The following is a 21140-nucleotide window of genomic DNA, read 5'->3' as shown; positions in this document are numbered from 1 at the left end:
TATCAAACGCCTTGCTAAAATCCACATACACCACACCCACTGCTCGACCTTCATCAATGTGTTTTGTCACATCCTCAAAGAATTCAATAAGGTTTGTGAAGCATGATCTGCCCCTCGCAAAGTCAAGCTGACTATCTCTAATCAAACTATGGTTTTCCAAATAATCATATATCCTGTCTCTCAGAATCCTCTCCAATATTTTACCCACTATTGATGTTACACTGACTTGTCAATAATTCCCACGGTTATCCATATTCTCTTTCTTAAACAAGGGAATACTGTTTGCCACCCTCCAATCATCTGGCAGTACTGCAGTGGACAGTGAGGATGCAAAGCCCATCATCAAAGGCTCAGCAACCTCTTCCCTTGTTCCTGTAGTAACTTTGAGTAGGTCCTGCCTGGCCCAGGGGATGTAATCTATCCTTATGTTTTTCAAACTTTTCTGCACATCCTCCTTCCTAACATCAACTTGTTCTAGCATATCAGTCTGTTTTGCACTGTCCTCTGAAATGTCAAGGTCCCTGTCAGTAGTGAATACTGAAGCAAAGTATTCATCAAGGACCTCCCCTACCTCCTGTGACTCCAGGCGCAAGTTTCCTCCACTTTCCTGATCAGCCCTTCCCTCACTCTGGCCATCCTCTTGTTCCTCACATAGGTGTAGAACACCTTAGGGTTTTCCTTCATCCTGCCTGCTAAAGCTTTTCGTGTTCCCTTCTAGCTCCCCATTCTTCAGTTCCTTCCTGGCTATTTGTAACCCTCTAGAGTCCTGTCTGATCCTTGCTCCTCAACCTTAAGTCAGCGTCCTTCTTCCTCTTGAGTAGATGGTCCACATCCCTTGTCACTCAAGGTTCTTTCAACCCACCGTCCCTTCCATGCCTCATTGGGACAAACCTATCCAGCATTATCAGCAAGTGCTTCCTAAATAATCTCCACATTTCTGTTGTGCATTTCCCTGAGAACATCTGTTCCCAACTTAGGCACCCCAGTTCCTGCTTAATAACATTGTAATTCCCCCTCTCTCAATTAATTACTTTACCACACTGTCAGCTCCTATTCCTCTCCATGAGTATAGTAAAGGTAAGGGAGATGTGATCACTATCACTGAAATGCAGTCTCACTTAGAGGCCTGACACTTGGCATGATTCATTGCCAAGCACCAAATCCCTCCTGGACACACCCGACAAAAACTGCTCCATCTAAACTATTTGAACTAAGAAGGTTCTAATCAATATTGGAGAAGTTAAAGTTACTCATGACAACAACCCTGTTACTCCTGCACCTTTCCCAACTCTGCCTCCCAATCTGCTCCTCCTTGTGGTAATATTCCCACAGTCTTATATCCTGGAGCCCCACACTAATGCTCCAGAGACATGAGTTCAAATCCCATCAAGGCAGCTCAGGAAACTTGAAATAACTTAGTTCATAAATCTCAAATAAAAACTCATCTGCTGAGCGATTATCACAAAAATGCTGGATGATTGTAAAAACCCATTAATGTTCTTCAGGAGAGGTAATCTGCTCTCTCCACCCAGTCTGGTCTATGATGTGCATGTACCTGTCAGGGTGTTTATCTCAAACTGCTGTCAATCCCTCCCATTTTCTCACATTGTACACAACAGCCAATTTGCTCACAGCGAGCTCCAACAGACAGCAATGTGAAAGTGACCATCCAATCTGATTTCTGGGATGGTGACTGTGGGCTTGAAGCCCGAGAATAACGTCCCTACTCTTCCTCAAAACAGTGTCATGATGATCTTTTATATCCTCCCGAACACACAGTTCGGGACTTTGTCTCAAATAATACACGGCAGCTCAACAATGCAGTCCTCAATGTGTCCTACACAGGAGCACAAGCACTGATTTTCATGCTCAGGCTGAGAGTGAAAATGAACCCAGAACCTTGTGACCCAGGGCTAAAGTGCTACAAAAGTATCACCATCTCGTCCAAACCCCGAATGTGATTGAGCTTCCTCTTGTCATTTAAATTCCAGCGATCGGACCCCGAGCTGATCCCTCCCTTGGTTAAGCTGCTGGATTGACAATCAAACCCTGTTACCTTCCTACTTTTTATTTGCTGTTGAGATTGGCCGATTGCCAATGCCCTGCTGACTCAAGGTGCTACACTCCTTTCCCACGTGCATCGAGATAATTCTCATCATTGAATACCTGGCACAAGGAATGCTCCTGGAAATCATCCAGACTTTCTGTGGGCTTTATCAACCAAATCTTCCCGTGCGTCAACAATTCTTTTAACCCCATAAATGTTGCTCAAGCGCCAGAACATTAACCTGCATGTGAGATGATCGAGCTGGTCAATGTTTGGTCAACAAATATAACTCCTTACTGGGTTGGCTTGTTTTAGCATGGGACCATCTTAATTTTTTTTGTTCAGCATGGACAGCCCATCCCTATTGAGAAGATGGTGGTGTGCTGCCTTCTTGAATCGCTGCAGTCCACTGGCTGTGGGTCTCTGTTGTGACTTTCTAGTGATCGATATAACTGAGTGGCTCGCTAGGCCAGTTCAGAGGGCAGTTGACACTCAATCACATTTCTGTGGCTCTGGAGCCGCATGTCGGCCAGATCAGGTAAGAATGGCAGATTTCCTTCCCAAAAGGACATCAGTGAACAAGATGAATGGACAAACACTGGAATTGGGCGGATCATTGATTAACAGCAAATCAGAAGAGAGGGTAAGATTTCATTTAGTGCCTCTCATCCCCATCTATAATGCAGTACCTGAGAGGGTTGTGGAAGCAGGGTTAATAGGTACATTGAAAGAGAATAGGCCAGACACTGAGATTGACAATGAGATGCCGACACCTGTCTCTGACTGAGGCAGTAATAAAGTCAAGGGCCATTCATGTGTCAATAAAGGGTGTCTCAGTGACAGGATACCAACCTCTGTGGAGCTGTCTCAGCAAAACATTCATTCATTCCTCACGGCAATGTCTTGGTCAGTCAGAATCAGCCTGATATGAATTTAACCAAATGCTTGGCATGAAATAATTCTCTGGTGTATTATCCATGGAATCATCTTGACCAGTCAGACTCTGTTTTCCCATGAATGAGCAACCTCTTCTTGTGTAGCACAACCCGTTGTTCCCTAAGACCGGACAACAGAAGAGATCATAGACATAATTGCTTGACATGTATCACATGTAGACAGGATGGTGAAGAAAGCATTTAACATGCTTGCCTTCATTACTCAGACCTTTGGACAAAGGAGTTGGGATCTCAGGTTGAGGTTGAACAGGATGTTGGTGAGGCCTTTTCTGGAGTCCCGTGTTCAGTTCTGGTCACCCCATTATAGCAAGGTTAGTATTTAACTGGAGAGGGTTCAGAAGAGATTTACCAGGACTTTGCCTGGAGTAGAGGGTATGAGTTATCAGGAGAGGCTGGATAGGCTGAGCTGTTTCTCACTAGAGTGCAGGAGGTTGGGGGATGAACTTGTGATTGAGGGATAAAATCGTGAATGTCAGTGTCCCTTCACTAAGTCTGGGGGCATAGTTTTTTAAGGTTAGAGGAGAAAGATTTTTAAAAAGACCTGAAAGGCAGCGTTTTTGTATAGAGAGTGGTTTGTGTGTGGAATGAACTTCCGGGGAAGTAGTAGACAGTTACAATGTTTAAAAGACTTATAGATAAGTACATGAAAAAGAAATGTTTAGAGAGATATGGGCCAAGTGCAGGCAGGTGGGATGAGTTTAGTTTGGGATTATGTTCGTCATGGACTGGTTGGACCGAAGGGTCTGTTTCCATGTTGTATGACTCTATGATCTGTACCAGATACAAGTCCTCAGTAGAATGTCTCTTTTATTGGGAATACTGAAGACTGTATTACCAAGCAATGATTCACCACATGGATGTCAATGATCTTTAAGGGGTGATTTGTAACAGCAGACCTGCAGAGATATAATTCTCTGCTTTGCTACATGTGTGTAAGGTGACTAGATATCCTTACTTCTCATCGGAACCCGTATCCCGGGAATGAGAGTCTTACCATAAAACCACGTCAGGTTAACCTGTCCAGACAAGCTCAGCCAGAGTCAGCTTCCTCTGAGTGGAATCTTGCTGTGCCTGAACATCACTCCCCTCCCGTAAAAAATGAGGTCTGCAGATGCTGGAGATCACAGCTGAAAATGTGTTGCTGGTCAAAGCACAGCAGACCAGGCAGCATCTCAGGAATAGGGAATTCGACGTTTCGAACATAAGCCCTTCGGCTTATGCTCGAAACGTCGAATTCCCTATTCCTGAGATGCTGCCTGGCCTGCTGTGCTTTGACCAGCAACACATTTTCAGCATCACTCCCCTCCCCCCAGGGACCCCAGGCCAGAGCACCACCATTTTCTGTGCCCTTTATCAGAAGCTGTCCTGTACTTCAAACTGAAGCTCCAGGAATGTACACCAACCTGTTTAATCAAATAGCCCAGCACACGGCAAGGTAGGGGTTAAAGAGACACAGGCGATGAAGCAAAATGAGGCGGTTCTTTGGGAACTATTAAGTGGAGGGTTGGAGTGAAGGACAGCCCACACTATAACATCAGGACACCAGTGGCTCCACTTAGTGTGTGGGTACTTGGGCACAATGGCTCTCCTCAAGCTCTTCCCCACAGACTACACCTTGGTCCTATCGCTGCTGGCCCTCTTTCTCTTCCTGGTCGTGTCCCTTATTCGGCGGAGAGTTCCCAGGAATTTCCCTCCTGGACCGACTCCGCTTCCTCTGATCGGAAACCTGCACCAACTGGACCTCAAGAAGCTGGACTGGTCTCTCATGGGGGTAAGTGAGAATCCTTCACTGGGGGAATGTCTGAGGGATGGGGCGGTGTGAGGGAACAGCTCCCAAGGAGAAGCTCAGAGAGACCGGGAGAGACACAGAAGGAGAGAGCCGGAAGTTAATCCGGAATCTGTGATCAGGGAATCTGTTATCTCTGGGCTTATGATCTCTGAACTTTGCTCAGACTTTGATAAAAAAGAAAAATAAATTGCAGAGGTATATCACCTCACAACGAATCATGCAGCATAAGAGGAAAAGTAAGTATTTGATTTAGTTGACTATATTTAATTTGGGGGAGCCGGTGTTGGACTGGGTTGGACAAAGTTAAAAATCACACAACACCAGGTTATAGTCCAACAAGTTTATTTGGAAGCACTAGCTTTTGGAGTGTTCCTTCATCAGGTGGTTGTGGAGAATAAGATTGTAAGACACAAAAAGTGTCGAGCAAAGGTTTACAGTGTGATGTGACTGAAATTATATATTGAAAAAGACCTGGATAGTTTGTTAAGTTTCTCATCTGTTAGAATGACCATGTTGGTTTCAGTTCTTTAATATGTAAATCACAAAACATTTTTAAAAGTTACATTCTCAAGTGAACTTTAACAATTGGTGTCACATTAGCCCAGATAATGTATGGAAGGTGTGAACTTCCTTCTGTGAGACTGTCTGTGCCACAATGGTCAGACTGATTCTAATCTAAAAAACAGATTTACAGAATCTTACATGGATTCATGCAGTTTTTGAGGAAAGTGAAATGTAATTCTGCAATTACAGATTCACCCTACAAACTTATATGTGTATGTGTATATGTGTGCACATCGGTGTGTGGGTTGTTATGGGGGTCTGTGAGAGAGTGTGTGTGTGAGTGTGAGCGTAAAAGGGTATAAGTCTGTGAGAGGGTGCGTGTGTGAGTGTAGGAATGTATGTGTGAGTGTATGAGATAGGGTCTGTATGAGTGTGTGTGTGTAGGAGTATATGTGTGTATGCGTGTATGTAGGAGTGTTTGTGTGTGTAGAAGTGTGTGTATGTATGTGTGTGAGTGTGTGTTTGTGTGCGTGTGTGTTTGTGTGCGTGTGTGTAGGAGTGTTTGTGTGTGTATATGTGCATGTATGTGTGAGTGTATAGTGCAATGGGGTCACCTGTAGTGTGACATGAACCCCAGGTCCCAGTTGAGGCCCTCCCCATGGATACCAAACTTAGCTGGGATAATAGGAAGCACGAGGAAAGGAGGATTCAGATTCACTTTTCAGGGAGATTAGAAAAGGAGATAACACTACAGAGGAAAACACAAAGTAAACAGAGAATTGGAAGAGACAGCCAGCATGAGAACAAAAGCGTACCTCACACGGCACCAGGTTCCAGTCCAACAGGTTTATCTGAGGTCACAAACTTTCAGAGCACTGATCCTTCATCAGGTGAAGGGGCAGCGCTGTGAAAGCTTGTGATTTCAAAACAACCTGTCGGACTATAACCTGGTGTGGTGTGACTTCTGACTTTGTTCACCACAGTCCAACACCGGCACCTCCACATCATCGAGTAAAAGCAAATGATAAGATATCACTTCCATTTAGAGTGAGAGGGATTGCAGTAAACTCCTGTCACTGTGTCTGTCTGTGAATGCACAGAGTGCGGTAAGCAAGATCAGTGAGGTGCTGGTGCAGAAAGCCATGGGAGAATATGGTCTCATGGTAATGTGGGGCAACTGCATCGAAATTCATGACTGGGTATCAAATATTTGTGGATTACAGGGAAAGACAAGGAGGGAATGGAGGAGGAATGGAGCAGGTTAGGTGGGGTTTTGTTATCGAGTCATACAGCACGGATGCAGACCCTTCAGTCTAACCAGTCCATACTGACCATAATCCCAAAGTAATCTAGTCCCACCTGCCTATTCCCGGCCCATCTCCCTCCAAACGTTTCCTATTCATTCACTTATCCAACTCCAGAGTGGAACAGCAGCAGTTGGTTAGTCCCACTGAGCATGGGGATAACTTATATTTTTAAAGACTTGCTGTTCAATCGATCTGATAACATTTCCTCCACAAAGTCACTTATAATTATTTTCTCAATGTTGCGAGTGTTTGATTTACATAGATTTTGCTCCGATTTGCGATCGGTGAGGGATCCCAGTCAAAATATCAGATGCGCTGGTCGGGCATTTTTTAAAAAAAGGACTAATTAAAATCCATTTACATGGATTGTAGCGGCAAATGGAATGGATTTGTGGATTTCAGGGGGTCAGGCAGATGGAATGCAAATTGTGGGTCACTTTGCTGGAATCGACAACAGAACAGACATGAACCTGGACCGGATTGGGGAGCTAGGATTTAAAGCTGAAGGAATTGTTCATTTTTCTCTCATTTGTTTTCTCCCTCTTACAGCTGCCCAGGAACGAAACCTTAATGAAACTATTCTCTCTTTGTTAGCTCGCAGAGAAATATGGAAATGTATTTTCAGTGGAGCTTGGGCCGCTGAAGGCAGTGGTGTTGACTGGTTATGACGCAGTGAAAGACGCTCTTGTGAATCACGCTGATCAATTCAGTGGGAGGCCACCCATCCCGATATTTGACGATTATTCATTCCGAACTGGTAACTTGACACTTCGTCTTTTTCTTCGGTCTCCTCCTCATTTCTCTCAACTTGATGCATCACAGGGATACATAGCCAAATGTTGGAAAAACCCATTTGGTTCACTAATGTCTTTAGCAAAGGAATCTTGCATATTTACCTGGTCAGGCGTACATGTGACTCCAGACCCACAACAATGTGGTTGCCTCTTAACTACCCTCTGGGCAATTAGGGATGGGTAATAAATGCTGGTCTGGCCAGTGACACCCTCATCCCGTGGATGAATAAATAAATAAATAAAAATAGGAGGAACTATTTTGGAACAGAGTTCTGGCGCAGTTCCTCTCTCGGTTTGTTATTCTCCAAATTTCTCACCCTTGTTATGAAGATGTGGGTGTACTGTAACTTTCAGAGAGCTGAAAGCTAGCAGAACTATCTGACACAACACCGAGTGCTCTGAACAAGGTATAATCTGAACAACTCAGAGAGTCAAAGAGTCATAGAGATGTACAACATGGAAACAGACTCTTCGGTCCAACCTGTCCATGCCGAATAGATATCTCAACCCAATCTAGTCCCACCTGCCAGCACCAGGCCCATATCACTCCATACCCATCCAAGTTAGTCCTGAGTAAATTTTTCTCCTCTCATCTTAAACCTATGCCCTCTCGTTCTGGACTCCCCCAACCCAGGGAAAAGACCTTGTGTATTTACCCTATCCATGCCCCTAATGATTTTATAAACCTCTATAAGGTCACCCCTCAGCCTCTGATGCTCCAAGGAAAACAGCCCCAGCCTATTCAGCCTCTCCCTGTAGCTCAAATCCTCAAACCCTGGCAACATCCTTGTAAATCTTTTATGAACCTTTTCAAGTTTCACAACATCTTTCCTACAGCAGGAACACCAATTGACCATGGTATCTTCCCTGCCAAGTAGATATTGAATGCAGTATTCCAAAAGTGGCCTAACCAATGTCCTGTACAGCTGTAACATGACCTCCCAACCCCTAACCTCAGTTCTCCCAGTCTCTCTGTACCTGCGCACACCTCTGAATTGCATCCTTTAATTCATTTTGCATCTCCTTTATCACTAAAGCTGTTCAGGATACTTCCCAATTTTGGTTTAATGTCCATATATTTAAATTGTGCCCGGTCCATTTAAGTTTTATCATTAATACGTATCAAGAGAGGCATTGGTCCCAGGACCAACCCTTGGACAACTCCCACTATCAACTTTCCTGCAATCGCAGCAGTATCTAATTTCCCACACGGTCAAACTCCACATTGTCATTGTCTCTTTTATTCCATGGGGCATTACTCTGGCAACAAGCCTGTAGCATGACATTTTGTCCAATGTCTTTTGGAGGTCCCTGAATCCACATCAATTACATGAACACAATCAGCCCTCCTATTAATTTTCCATGTTGCTTCTGTCTCTCACTGCCATTATTAACCTGACAATTGTCAGATTTGCCCCATTTATTGTGTGAGGGGATTACCGTGGTTTTGGAAATGTGTGCCATGATTGGATAGGTGTGTCACATTCTTGAAGAGACAGTCTGAGATGATTGGATAGGTGTGTCACATTCTTGAAGAGACTGTCTGAGATAAGATGGTTAACCCATTTGCCCATTTGCTCAGATGGTGTTGAAATAAGATGTTCCTTGGTATCTTTATGAAATATATATCTGCGACAAATATCAGATATCAGAAATCTCGGCTCAGTTCCTGAATAACAATGATCCGTTTGCTGTTTCTGAGATATCCCTGGGACCTTTATCCCTCCCGTATTGGTCTGAATCAGTAACAAGCCACTGCACTTTTTTTGTGCGTGTGTCCAGACGCAGCTCGTGTTTGACTGCATGATGGCTCTGGAGCTGCGGATGGACTCACTGTGGAGTATCCGCAATGCTGAGGAGGTTGTAGATAGCACGTTTAGTGAACTGGTCACACCCCAGGTTAGAGTTGCTGAGGGAGACAGTGAATGGGTGACCAAAAGGCAGAAAAAGAGTAGGAAGGCAGTGCAGGGTCCCCTGCGGTCATCTTCCTCCGAAACAGGTGTACTGTTTTGGATACTGTTGGGGGAGATGGGTCACCAGGGGAGGGCAGCAGTTTCCAGGATCATGGCACCGTGACAGGCACTGCTGTTCAGAAGGGCAGGAAAAAGACTCGCAGGACCATAGTCAGAGGGGATTCTATTGTCAGGGGAGTAGATAGGTGGTTCTGTGGCTGAAAATGAGACTCCCAGGTGGTATGTTGCCTCCCAGGTGCTTAGGCTAGGGATCGGCTGCAGAGCATTCTGAAAGGGGAGGGTGAACAGCCAGTTGTCGTGGTGCACATTGGCACCAATGATACAAGCAGAAAGTGAGATGAGGTCCTGAAAGCAAAATTCTGGGAGCTAGGAGAAAAGTTCAAGAGGAGGAGCTCAAAGGTAGTGATCTCAGGATTGCTCCCAGTGCCACGTGCTAGCCAGGGTAGAAATGAAAGAATAGGCAGGGTGAACATGTGGCTTGAGGGATGGTGTAGGAGGGAGGGGTTCAGATCTGTGGGACACTGGGACCTGGTCTGGGGAAGGTGGGACAATTACAAATTGGACCGTCTACACCTGAACCAGACTGAGACTAATGTTCTTGGGGGAGTTTTTGCTACTGCTGTTGGGGAGGGTTTAAGCTAATGTGGCAGGGGTCTGGGAACCAGAAGAGAAGACTAATAGACAGTGAGGTGGAAAATAGAGACTGTAAGGAACAGGATCATGAAGTCAGCATTACCGAGGGGAAGAGTAGGCAGAGGGCAGATGAATACGAAGGAACTGGTGTTCTGAAGTGCATATGCTTTAATGCAAGGAGTATAGTGGGTAAGGCAGATGGACTTAGGACTTGGATTGGTGTCTGGGAATATGACGTTATTGAGATCACAGAGACTTGGTTGAAGGAAGGGCATGATTGGCAACTAAATGTTCCAAGATAAAGATGCTTCAGACAGGACAGGGAGGGAAGTAAAAGGCTGGGGAAGGAGTTGCACTGCTGGTCAGGGATGATGTTACGGCTGTGCTTAAGGAGAACACTATGGAGGGCTTGAGCAGTGAGGCATTATGGGTTGAACTGAGAAATAAGAAGGGGGCAGTTACATTGCTGGGGCTGTCCTACAGGCCTCCCAGCAGTGAGCGTGAGGTAGAAGAACAAATAGGGAAACAAGTTATGGAAAGATGCAGAGGAATCGCGTAATGGTGGTTGGGGTTTTAGTTTTCCAAATCTTAACTGGGATACACTAAGTGTCAGAGGTCTGGATGGGGCAGAACTTGTAAGGAGCATCCAGGAACATTTTCTGGAGTAGGATGTCAATGAACCAACAAGGGAAGGGGCCATATTGGACCTGGTGTTGGGGAATAAGCCAGGCCAGGTGGCAGAAGTTGCAGTGAGGGACTTCTTTGGGAATAGTGACCACAATTGTGTAAGTTTTAGAATATTCGTAGACAAAGATGAGAGTGGTCCAATGAGAAGAGTACTAAACTGGGTCAAGGCCAATCATTTCAAAATTCAGCAGGAGCTGTAAAATGTGGATTGGGGACAGCTATTTGAAGAGAATCCACATTTGATTTGTGGGAGGCTTTCAAAGATAGGTTGAAGATAGTAAAGGATAGACATGTCCCATTGAAAACAAGTGATAGGAAAGACAAGATTTGTGAACTGTGGATGACAGAGAAATTGTGTGACTAGCCAAGAGGAAAAGGGAAGCTGTCCAGACAGCTCAGAACAGAATACGTTTTGGAGGAATATCGGAGGGTAGGCCCAATCTAAATGAGGAAACAAGCGGGTTGAAAGGAGTCATGAAACAACTTTAGTGAGCAGAATTCAGGAGAATCCCAAGGCCTTTTGTTCATATATAAGAGGCAAGAGAGGAACTCGAGAAAGGGTTGGTCCACTAAAGGATAAGGAAGGAAGGTTGTGTGTCGAACCTGAGAAAATGGGTGAGATTCTCAGTGATTACTTTGCATCAGTGCTCACTGAGGTGAGGGTCATGATTAATGTTGAGATTAGAGGTTAGGAGTTTGTTTACTCTGGATCACCTGACATAAGGAGGGAGGATGTGTTGGGTAGGCTAAAAGATATTAAGGTGGACAAATCCTCAGAACCAGATGGGATCTATCCCATGTTGTTAAGGGAGGCAAGAGAGGAAATAGCTGGGGCCCTGACAGATATCTTTGTAGCATTCTTATACACAGGTGAAGTGCCGGAGGACTGGAGAATTGCTAATGTTGTCTTCCTGTTCAAGAAGGTTAGTAGGGATATTCCAGGTAACTACAGACCAATGAGCCTGATGTCAGTGCTGGGAAAGTTGTGAGCGAAGGTACTGAGGATAGAATCGATTTATATTTAGAAGAGAATGGGCTTATCAGTGAGAGGCAATATGGTTTTGTGTGGGGGAGATCTGTTACCAACTTAACTGAGTTTGGGGAAGGGACCAAGTTGGCAGATGAAGGAAGGGCTGCAGATGTCAGACACATAGACTTTAGTAAGGCGTTTGATAAGTTTCCCCATGGTAAACTAATGGAGAAAGTGAAGTCACATGGTGTGCAGGGTGTTCTAGCTCGGTGGATAAAGATCTGATTGAACAACAGGAGCCAGAGAATAGTAGTCAATGGAGTTTCTCAAAATGGAGAAAGGGATCAGTGGTGTTCCACGCGGACTATTGCTGGGACCATTGTTTGTACTATACATAACTGATCTGGAAGAGGATATTGGTGGTCTGATCAGTAAGTTTTCAGATGACAGGAAGATTGGTGGAGTAGCAGAAAGCATAGGGGACTGCTAAAGCATACAGAAGAATATAGATAGACTGGAGTATTGGGCAGAGAAGTGGCAGATGGAGTTCAATCCAGGCAAATGTGAGGTGATACACTTTGGAAGATCTAATTCTAGAGCAAACTCTACTGTAAATGGAGAGAGATCTGAGAGCTCAGGTCCATTGTACCCTGAAGGTGGCTACACAAGTGAATAGAATGGTCAAGAAGGCATATGGGATGCTTGCCTTCATCGGATGGGTATTGAGTATAAGAGCTGGCAAGTCACGTTAACATTGTACAAGACTTTGGTTCAGCTGCATTTGGAATACTGTGTACAGTTCTGGTTGCTACATTACCAAAAGGAAGTGGACGCTTTGGAGAGAGTGCAGAGAAGATTTACGAAGATGTTGCCTGGGATGGAAGGTGTTAGCTGTGAAGAAAGGTTGAGTAGATTAAGATTGCTTTCATTACAAAAAAGGAGATTGAGGGGGTACCTGATTGAGGTCTACAAAATCATGAAGGATATAGACAGGGTGAATAGGGATAAGCTTTTTCCCAGGGTGAAGGATTCAACAACGAGAGGTCACGTGTTCAAGCTGAGAGGGGAAAAGTTTAATGGGGATATATGCGGAAAGTATTTTACACAGAGGGTGATAGGTGCCTGGAATGCATTCTCAGCAGAAGTCGTAGAGGCAGGCACAGTAGATTCATTTAAGGTGCATCTGGACAGATGCATGAGGAGGTGGGGAGCAGAGGGATACAGATCCTTCGGGGGAATTGGGTAATAGGTTTAGACAGTGGATTTGGATCAGCACAGGCTGGGCTGAAGGGCCTGTTCCTGGGCTGTAAACTTTCTTTGTTCTTTGGTCTGCACCTTCACCAGTGTTTTCCCTCTGAGGAATCTGACTGTGATTTTGTACATTAGGCAGTTGCATTGTTGAGCTCTGCAATGATCTTACCTCTCAATGATCATCCACAGTCGTTTCCTTCATGAAAGCTGAAATGGATAACCCACCCATTCCCTCAACTCTCCTCTCTACTGCTTCTGAGAGAAGAGGTTGAAGCAGTGCAAATATTAAATATTCAGACAATCTGGTAAGCTAACCTCCTGCAAAGGTCATGGTCAAGCCTGTGAGTATTATTTCTGGAAAACAACAGGAGAGATCAGTGTTCTCTCATCGATCAGTTTGGGGGCATTGACTTCAGACTAAAGATAAATCATGTACTTTCCCATACCATTGAGTAATCTTTTCTTAACATATTAAAATAAAATTGTGGAGCATAATTAACTAGAAAATGGGCAAGGGCATGTTGATCGAGGAGAGAATTTTAGTGTTAACCAGGTGACATCAGATCATACTCCTGTCCTGAATCTTACAACCTTCAGAACATGGGAATATAGTGGTAATATTCCCATATTCCCACAGTCTTAAATCCTGGAGCCCCACACTAATGCTCCAGAGCCATGAATTCAAATCCCACCAAGGCAGCTCAGGAAACTTGAAATAACTTAGTTCATAAAGCTCAAATAAAAACTCATCTGCTGAGTGATTATCACAAAAATGCTGGATGATTGTAAAAACCCATTAATGTTCTTCAGGAGAGGTAATCTGCTCTCTCCACCCAGTCTGGTCTATGACGTGCATGTACCTGTCAGGGTGTTTATCTCAAACTGCTGTCAATCCCTCCCATTTTCTCACATTGTATACAACAGCCAATTTGCTCACAGCGAGCTCCAACAGACAGCAATGTGAAAGTGACCATCCAATCTGATTTCTGGGATGGTGACTGTGGGCTTGAAGACCAGGAATAACATCCCTACTCTTCCTCAAAACAGTGTCGTGATGATCTTTTATATCCTCCCGAACACACAGTTCAGGACTTTGTCTCAAATAATACACGGCAGCTCAACAATGCAGTCCTCAATGTGTCCTACACAGGAGCACAAGCACTGATTTTCATGCTCAGGCTGAGAGTGAAAATGAACCCAGAACCTTGTGACCCAGAGGCTAAAGTGCTACAAAAGTATCACCATCTCATCCAAACCCCGAATGTGATTGAGCTTCCTCTTGTCATTTAAATTCCAGCGATTGGATCTCGAGCTGATCCCTCCCTTGGTTAAGTTGCTGGGTTGACAATCAAACCCTGTTACCTTCCTACTTGTTATTTGCTGTTGAGATTGGCCGATTGCCAATGCCCTGCTGACTCAAGGTACTGCACTCCTTTCCCACGTGCCTCTAGATAATGCTCATCATTGAATACCTGGCACAAGGAATGGTCCTGGAAATCATCCAGATTTTCTGTGGGCTTTATCAACCTAACCTCCCCGTGCGTCAACAATTCTTCTAACCCCATAAATGTTGCTCAAGCGCCAGAACATTAACCTGCATGTGAAATATTCAAGCTGGTCAATGTTTGGTCAACAAACATAACTCCTTACTGGGTTGGCTTGTTCTAGCCTGGGACCATCTTAAATATGAACTGACAAACACCGAAATTGGGTGGGTTATTGATTAAAATTAAATTGGGGGAGGATGAGATTTGGTTCTGTGTCTCTCATTACCATGGAGAATGCAGAGCCTGCGAGGGTGGTGGAAGAAGGGTCAATAGGAACATCCAAACAGAATAGGCCAGACACTGAGAATGACAAGTGAGGGGTTAGACTCATGGGCTCACTCCCCCAAAGAGCATTCATGGATACAATGGTATTCATCTTGGTTGTAGAATGGTGTAATTCTCAGGAAAGGAAAGGGTGTTAGAAACCTGGGGTTTGGCAGCACTCACAGCAGAACTGTGTGCAATATTTGATCAGCTTTTCGTGTGTCACTTTCAGGCGTGATATTCAGTGACGGGAAGTTGTGGCGGGAGAACCGAAAGTTTGTGATCTCAGCTCTCCGAGGATTTGGCATGGGCAAGAAATCCATTGAAGACAGGATCAGTGAAGAGGCCAGCTTTCTTGTCAATGTGTTTGAGAGTCACAAGGGTGAGTGCTTGGTGGGACATGACATGCTGGGATTCATGGTTCCCTCGAAACTGACATCTACAGAAAAGATTTTCACTTGAACAAAAGTGAGGTTCCTTCAGTTGCATTAATACTGTTGGGGCAGTCAAATGTTAGCAGGCCCCCGAGACACTGGCCTTTGACAGACATTAATTCCACTAAAGGTTATAGCAGTTCAAAACTGCACCATCAGCTTCATCACACCAAGGATGAGTAGTCCCTGTGTGATGTGCTCCATTCACAAAACCTTTCACCACTGTTGGACACTTTAAGTCAGGTTAGATTTGAAATATCCTAAATCTGTTTTAGAGTCACAGAGTCATAGAGATGTACAGCACAGAAACAGACCCTTCGCTCCAACTCGTCCGTGCTGACCAGATACAAGAAAGGAGGGGAACTGGTCGAGGTAATTAAATTCCTGGCAAGAAGTTCTTTTGCAAAATAATTTGCTCACACAACATTTGTTTTTAATGATTTGTAAAGGGTATTGATTGATGAACATTACCACAGTGGGAATTGTCCAGGAAGTTTAAAGATTTGATGAGCATTTGTTGTGCTCCCCAGTCCCATTTGATGGATCCTCAGTGCAGTCACCTTGGTGAAAGAGAATCGAAGATTTTGGAACAATCAAATGTAGCAGCTTTGGGGCCGAATTGAACTAAAATCATCTTAATCCTGACCCTCGATTCACATAAAATGCTGGCTCCCAGCACAAAGAGTGTACAATATATCGTGATGGATTCTATCACAGATAGAATCTTACAGCAACTTGCATCTTATCTGACTTGAGCTTTTTGCAAGACAACAATCCTGGAAGTATTTGTGGTATTTCCAGCTTTAGTTTTTCTCTGAAATACTATGTTTGTTCACAGGTCAGCCTTTTGAAACAGCACGGATATTGAATTCGGCCGTCAGCAATATTATCTGTTCCATTCTATTTGGAGATCGCTTTGATTATGACGACAAAATATTTAACTCCCTCATAAACATGAATAATGAGATGACGACTTTGGCTGGAACAGCTTCAATACAAGTAATTATCTTTCCATGTTACTGTACTTGGGACGATTATTTGCAATTTGGTGTGCATAATAATCCCCTCATCACTCCCGTGCCAAACAATGACCATCTCCAGTAAGACTCCCACAGCTACCTGGATTACATCTCTTCCCACCCTACCTCCATTGCTCCCGATGTGGTCTCCTTTACAATGGGGAGACTGGACACCTTCTCACAGAGCGCTTTAGGGAACATCCCTGGGACTCCCGCACCAATCAACCACACCGCCCTGTGGCCCAATATTTCAACTCCCCCTCCCACTTTGCCGAGGACATGCAGGTCCTGGGCCTTCTCCACCGCCGCTCCCTCACCACCCGCCTGGAGGAAGAACGCCTCACCTTCCGTCTTGGAACACTTCAACCCCAGGGTGTCAATGTAGACATCACCAGTTTCCTCATTTCCCTTCCCCCCCACCTTACCCCAATTCCAACCTTCCAGCTCAGCACCGTCCCCATGACCTGTCCTATCTTCCTTCCCACTTACCCACTCCACCCTCCTCTCTGACCTTCATCCCCACCTCCATCTACCTACTGCACTCTTGGCTACCTTCTCCCCAGCTCCATCCCCCTCCCATTTATCTCTCCACCCTGAAGGCTCCCTGCCTTAATTCCCAATGAAGGGCTTTTGCCTGAAATGTGGATTTACCTGCTCCTTGGATGCTGCCTAACCTGCTGTGCTTTTCCAGCACCACTCTAATCTAGACTCTGATCTCCAGCATCTGCAGTCCTCACTTTTGCCATCTCCAATAAGAGACAATCTAACCACTACACCTTGGCATTCAGTGTTGCCATCACTGAATCCTCACTGTCAAACATCTTTGGGTTCACCATTGATCAGAAACTTAACTGGGCTTGTGAGATAAGCACAATGGCTACAAGAGCAGGGCAGAGACTGGGAACAGTGCAATGAGGAACTCACCTCCTGACTCCCCAAAGCCTATCCACCATCTACAAGGCACAAGTCAGGAGTGTGATGGAATACTCCCCACTTGCCTGGATGGGTGCAGCTCCAATGACACTCAAGAAGCTTGACACCATCCACGACTCAGCAGCCCCCACTTGATTGGCAACACATCCACAAAACTCCACTCCATCTACCCCCGACGCTCAGTAGCAGGAGTGTGTACCATCTACAGGATGCACTGCAGAAATTCACCAAAAATCATCAGACAGAACCTTCCAAACCCACAACCACTTCCATTTAGAAGCACAAGGACAGCAGATACATGGAAACACCACCTCCTGCAAGTTCCCCTCCAAGCTACTCACCATCCTGACTTGTTCCTTCACTGTCGCTGGGTCAAAACCCTGGCATTCCCTCCCTAATGGTATTGTGGGTCTACCTACAGCAGGTGGACTGCAGCGGTTCAAGAAGGCTGCTCACCCCCCACCTTCTCAAGGGGGCAACTAGGGACAGGCAATAAATGCTAGGCCCCTGAGTGAATAGAAAAACCTGAGCTATTATAGGTTCAGAGTGTTTTTATCATTATGTTTCAGTCAATTATATTAACATGTGAGGGTCCTGACATGGAATAAATTCACATGTAAATGCTGAAAAAGTAAGATTTATGTAAATCACTTTACATAATTGTTACTTGACTCTGACGTCAATGAGAGGGAAGACACCAGTCTAGAATGACTATGTGAACAGAGAGGTCTTAGATACTACACTAGGGAGCTGTTTTAGAGATCCAGTGTGCAGATATAAAGAAAGGAGTGTTCCAGTACATAAGGAGTTGAAAACCCTCAATAGAGATGGGGTGGATGCAGCCACAGGGAGAGTGTTATATACAGGCCTCTCACAGCCAAAAATGCTTCTGACTGGCAGCTGAAAGTGCAGGTCACTATGTTGGTTTAAAGCACATGGTGGCAGTGAGGGATAAAGCCCACAGGGACAGGATCTGGTGCTAGGAGAGGCTGCTGGGGACACAACAACATCAAAAGGGAAGACGGAAGGATGTTGTGAAGCTTGAAAAGGTTCAGAAAAGATTTGCAAAGACATTGCCAGGGTTAGAGGATTTGAGCTACAGGGAGAGGCTGAATAGGCTGGGGCGGTTTCCCCTGGAGCATTGGAGGGTGAGGGGTGATCTAATAGAGGTTTATAAAATCATGAGGGGCATGGATAGGGTAAATAGACAAGGTCTTTTCCCTGGGGTGGGGGAGTCCAGAACTAGAGGGCATAGGTTTAGGGTGAGAGGGGAAATATATAAAAGGGACCTCAGGGGCAATGTTTTCAGACAGAGGGTGATGTGTGTGGAATGAACTGCCAGAGGAAGTGGTGGAGGCTGGTACAATTACAACATTGAAAAGACATCTGGATGGGGACATGAATAGGAAGGGTTTGGAGGGATATGGGCCAGGTGCTGGCTGCAGATGAATGCATGGCTGAGGAGCTGGTATATGGGAGAAGGATTCACAAATTTGGATCATTGGAATCTCTTTTGGGATAGAAATGACCTGTGCAAGAAGGACGGATTGCACCAACATTGGAAGGGGACTAATATACTGGCAGGGAGATTTACTAGGGCTGCTCAGGAGAATTCAAGCTAGTAAGGTCGTGGGGTGGGACCCTGGGAGATAGTGAGGAAAGAGATCAATCTGAGACTGGGACAGTTGTGAACAGAAGCGAGTCAAACAGTCAGGGCAGGCAGGGACAAGGAAGGACTAATAGATTAAACTGCATTTATTTCAACGCAAGGATCCTAACAGGGAAGGCAGATGAACTCAGGGCATGGTTAGGAACATGGGATTGGGATATCATGGCAATTACAGAAACATGGCTCCGGGATGGGCAGGACTGGCAGCTTAGTGTTCCAGCATACAAATGCTACAGGTAGGATAGAAAGGGAGGCAAGAGAGGAGGGGAGTGATGTCTTTGACAAGGGATAACATTACAGCTGTACTGAGGGAGGATATTCACAGAAATACATCCAGGGAAGTTACTTTCATGGAACTGAGAAATAAGAAAGGGACGTTCACTTTATTGGGATTGTATTATTGACCCCCAACTCATCACAGGGAAATTGAGAAACAAACTTGTAAGGTGATCTCAGCTATCTGTAAGAATAATAGGGTGGATATAGTAGGGGATTTTAACTTTCCAAACATAGACTGGGACGGCCATAGTGTTAAGGGTTTAGATGGAGAGGAATTTGTTAAGTGTGTACAACAAAATTTTCTGATTCAGTAAGTAGATGTACCTACTAGAGAAGGTGCAAAACTTAACCTACTCTTGGGAAATAAAGCAGGGCAGGTGACTGAGTGTAGTGGGGGAGCACTTTGGGTCCAGAATATTTTAATTCTATTAGATTTAAAACCGTGATGGAAAAGGATAGATCAAATCTAAACATTGAAGTTCGAAATTGGAGAAAGGTTAATTTTGATGGTATTAGGCAAAAACTTTCAAGAAATGACTGGGGGGCAACTGCTCGCAGGTAAAGGGACGGCTGGAAAATGGGAAGCCTTCAGAAATGAGATAACAAGAACCCAGAGAAAGTATATTCCTGTCAGGGTGAAAGGGAAGGCTGGTAGTGTTGGGAAATACAATGTTGGGAAATAGAAGGTGACATCTTGCAAAATGTCCCGATGACAGAGGAGGAAGTGCTGGATGTCTTGAAATGGTTAAAGGTGGATAAATCCCCAGGACCTGATCAGGTGTACCCTAGAATTCTGTGGGCAGCTAGGGAGGTGATTGATGGGCCACTTGCTGAGATATTTGTAATATCGATTAACATAGGTGAGGTGCCGGAAGACTGGAGGTTGGCTAGTGGTGCCACTGTTTAAGAAGGGTAGTAAGGACAACTCAGGGAACTATAGACCACTGAGACTGGCATCAGTGGTGGGCAAGTTGTTGGAGGGAATTCTGAGGGACAGGATGTACAAGTATTTGGAAAGGCAAAGACTGATTAGGGATCGTCAATATGGCTTTGTGCATGGGAAATCATGAAGAAGTAACAAAGAGGATTGATGAGGGCAGAGCGGTAGATGCGATCCATATGGACTTCAGTAAGGCATTCAACAAGGTTTCCCATGGGACACTGATTTGCAAGGTTAGATCTCATGGAATACAGGAACTAGCTCAAAGGTAGAAGACAGAGGGTGGTGGTGGAGAGTTGTTTTTCAGACTGGAGGCCTGTGACCAGTGGAGTGCCACAAGGATCGGTCATGGGTCCTCTACTTTTTGTCATTTACATCAATGATTGGATGCAAGCATAAGAGTACAGTTAGTAAGTTTGCAGATGACACCAATATTGGAGGTGTAGTGGACAGCGAAGAGGGTTACCTCAGATTACAATGAGCTCTTGATCAGATGGGCCAATGAGCTGAGAAGTGGCAGATGGAGTTTAATTCAGATAAATGTAATGTGCTGCATTTTGGGAAAGCAAATCTTAGCAGGACTTATACACTGAATGGTAAGGTCCCAGGGAGTGTTGCTGAACAAAGAGACCTTGGAGTGCTGTTTCATAGCTCCTTAAAAGTGCGGTTTCAGGTAGATAGGATAGTGAAGAATTCTGGATCAGTGGTGCTGGAAGAGCACAGCAGTTCAGGCAGCATGCAAAGTGCAGCGAAATCGACATTTCGGGCAAAAGCCCTTCATCAGGAATAAAGGCATTGAGCTTGAAGCGTGGAGAGATAAGCTAGAGGAGGGTGGGGGTGGGGAGAAAGTAGCATAGAGTACAATGGGTGAGTGGGGGAGGGGATGAAGGTGATAGGTCAGGGAGGAGAGGGTGGAGTGGATAGGTGGAAAAGGAGCTAAGCAGGTTGGACAAGTCCGGACAAGTCATGGGGACAGTGCTGAGCTGGAAGTTTGGAACTAGGGTTAGATGGGGGAAGGGGAAATGAGGAAACTGTCCACATTGATGCCCTGGGGTTGAAGTGTTCCGAGGCGGAAGATGAGGTGTTCTTCCTCCAGGTGTCTGGTGGTGAGAGCGCGGCAGTGAAGGAGGCCCAGGACCTCCAT

The 21140-nt window shown here is 45.1% G+C and overlaps 1 protein-coding gene across 1 annotated transcript in view; it reads left to right on the top strand.

Annotated features, from left to right (window-relative positions):
- The first annotated feature begins 4473 nt into the window (after positions 1 to 4473).
- The window catches only part of LOC132832635 (cytochrome P450 2K6-like), a 32480-nt gene continuing 15813 nt past the window's right edge, over positions 4474 to 21140 (top strand). The window contains exons 1-4 of the mRNA XM_060850716.1: positions 4474 to 4774; positions 7198 to 7360; positions 14955 to 15104; positions 15995 to 16155. Coding sequence (XP_060706699.1) covers positions 4583 to 4774; positions 7198 to 7360; positions 14955 to 15104; positions 15995 to 16155 — 666 coding nt within the window. The 5' untranslated portion in view covers positions 4474 to 4582. The remainder of the gene's footprint in view (positions 4775 to 7197; positions 7361 to 14954; positions 15105 to 15994; positions 16156 to 21140) is intronic.

This window comes from Hemiscyllium ocellatum, chromosome 35 (genome assembly GCF_020745735.1).
Source record: "Hemiscyllium ocellatum isolate sHemOce1 chromosome 35, sHemOce1.pat.X.cur, whole genome shotgun sequence".
Taxonomy (NCBI): Eukaryota; Metazoa; Chordata; class Chondrichthyes; order Orectolobiformes; family Hemiscylliidae; genus Hemiscyllium; species Hemiscyllium ocellatum.
This window is presented reverse-complemented; position numbering and strand designations above follow the sequence as displayed.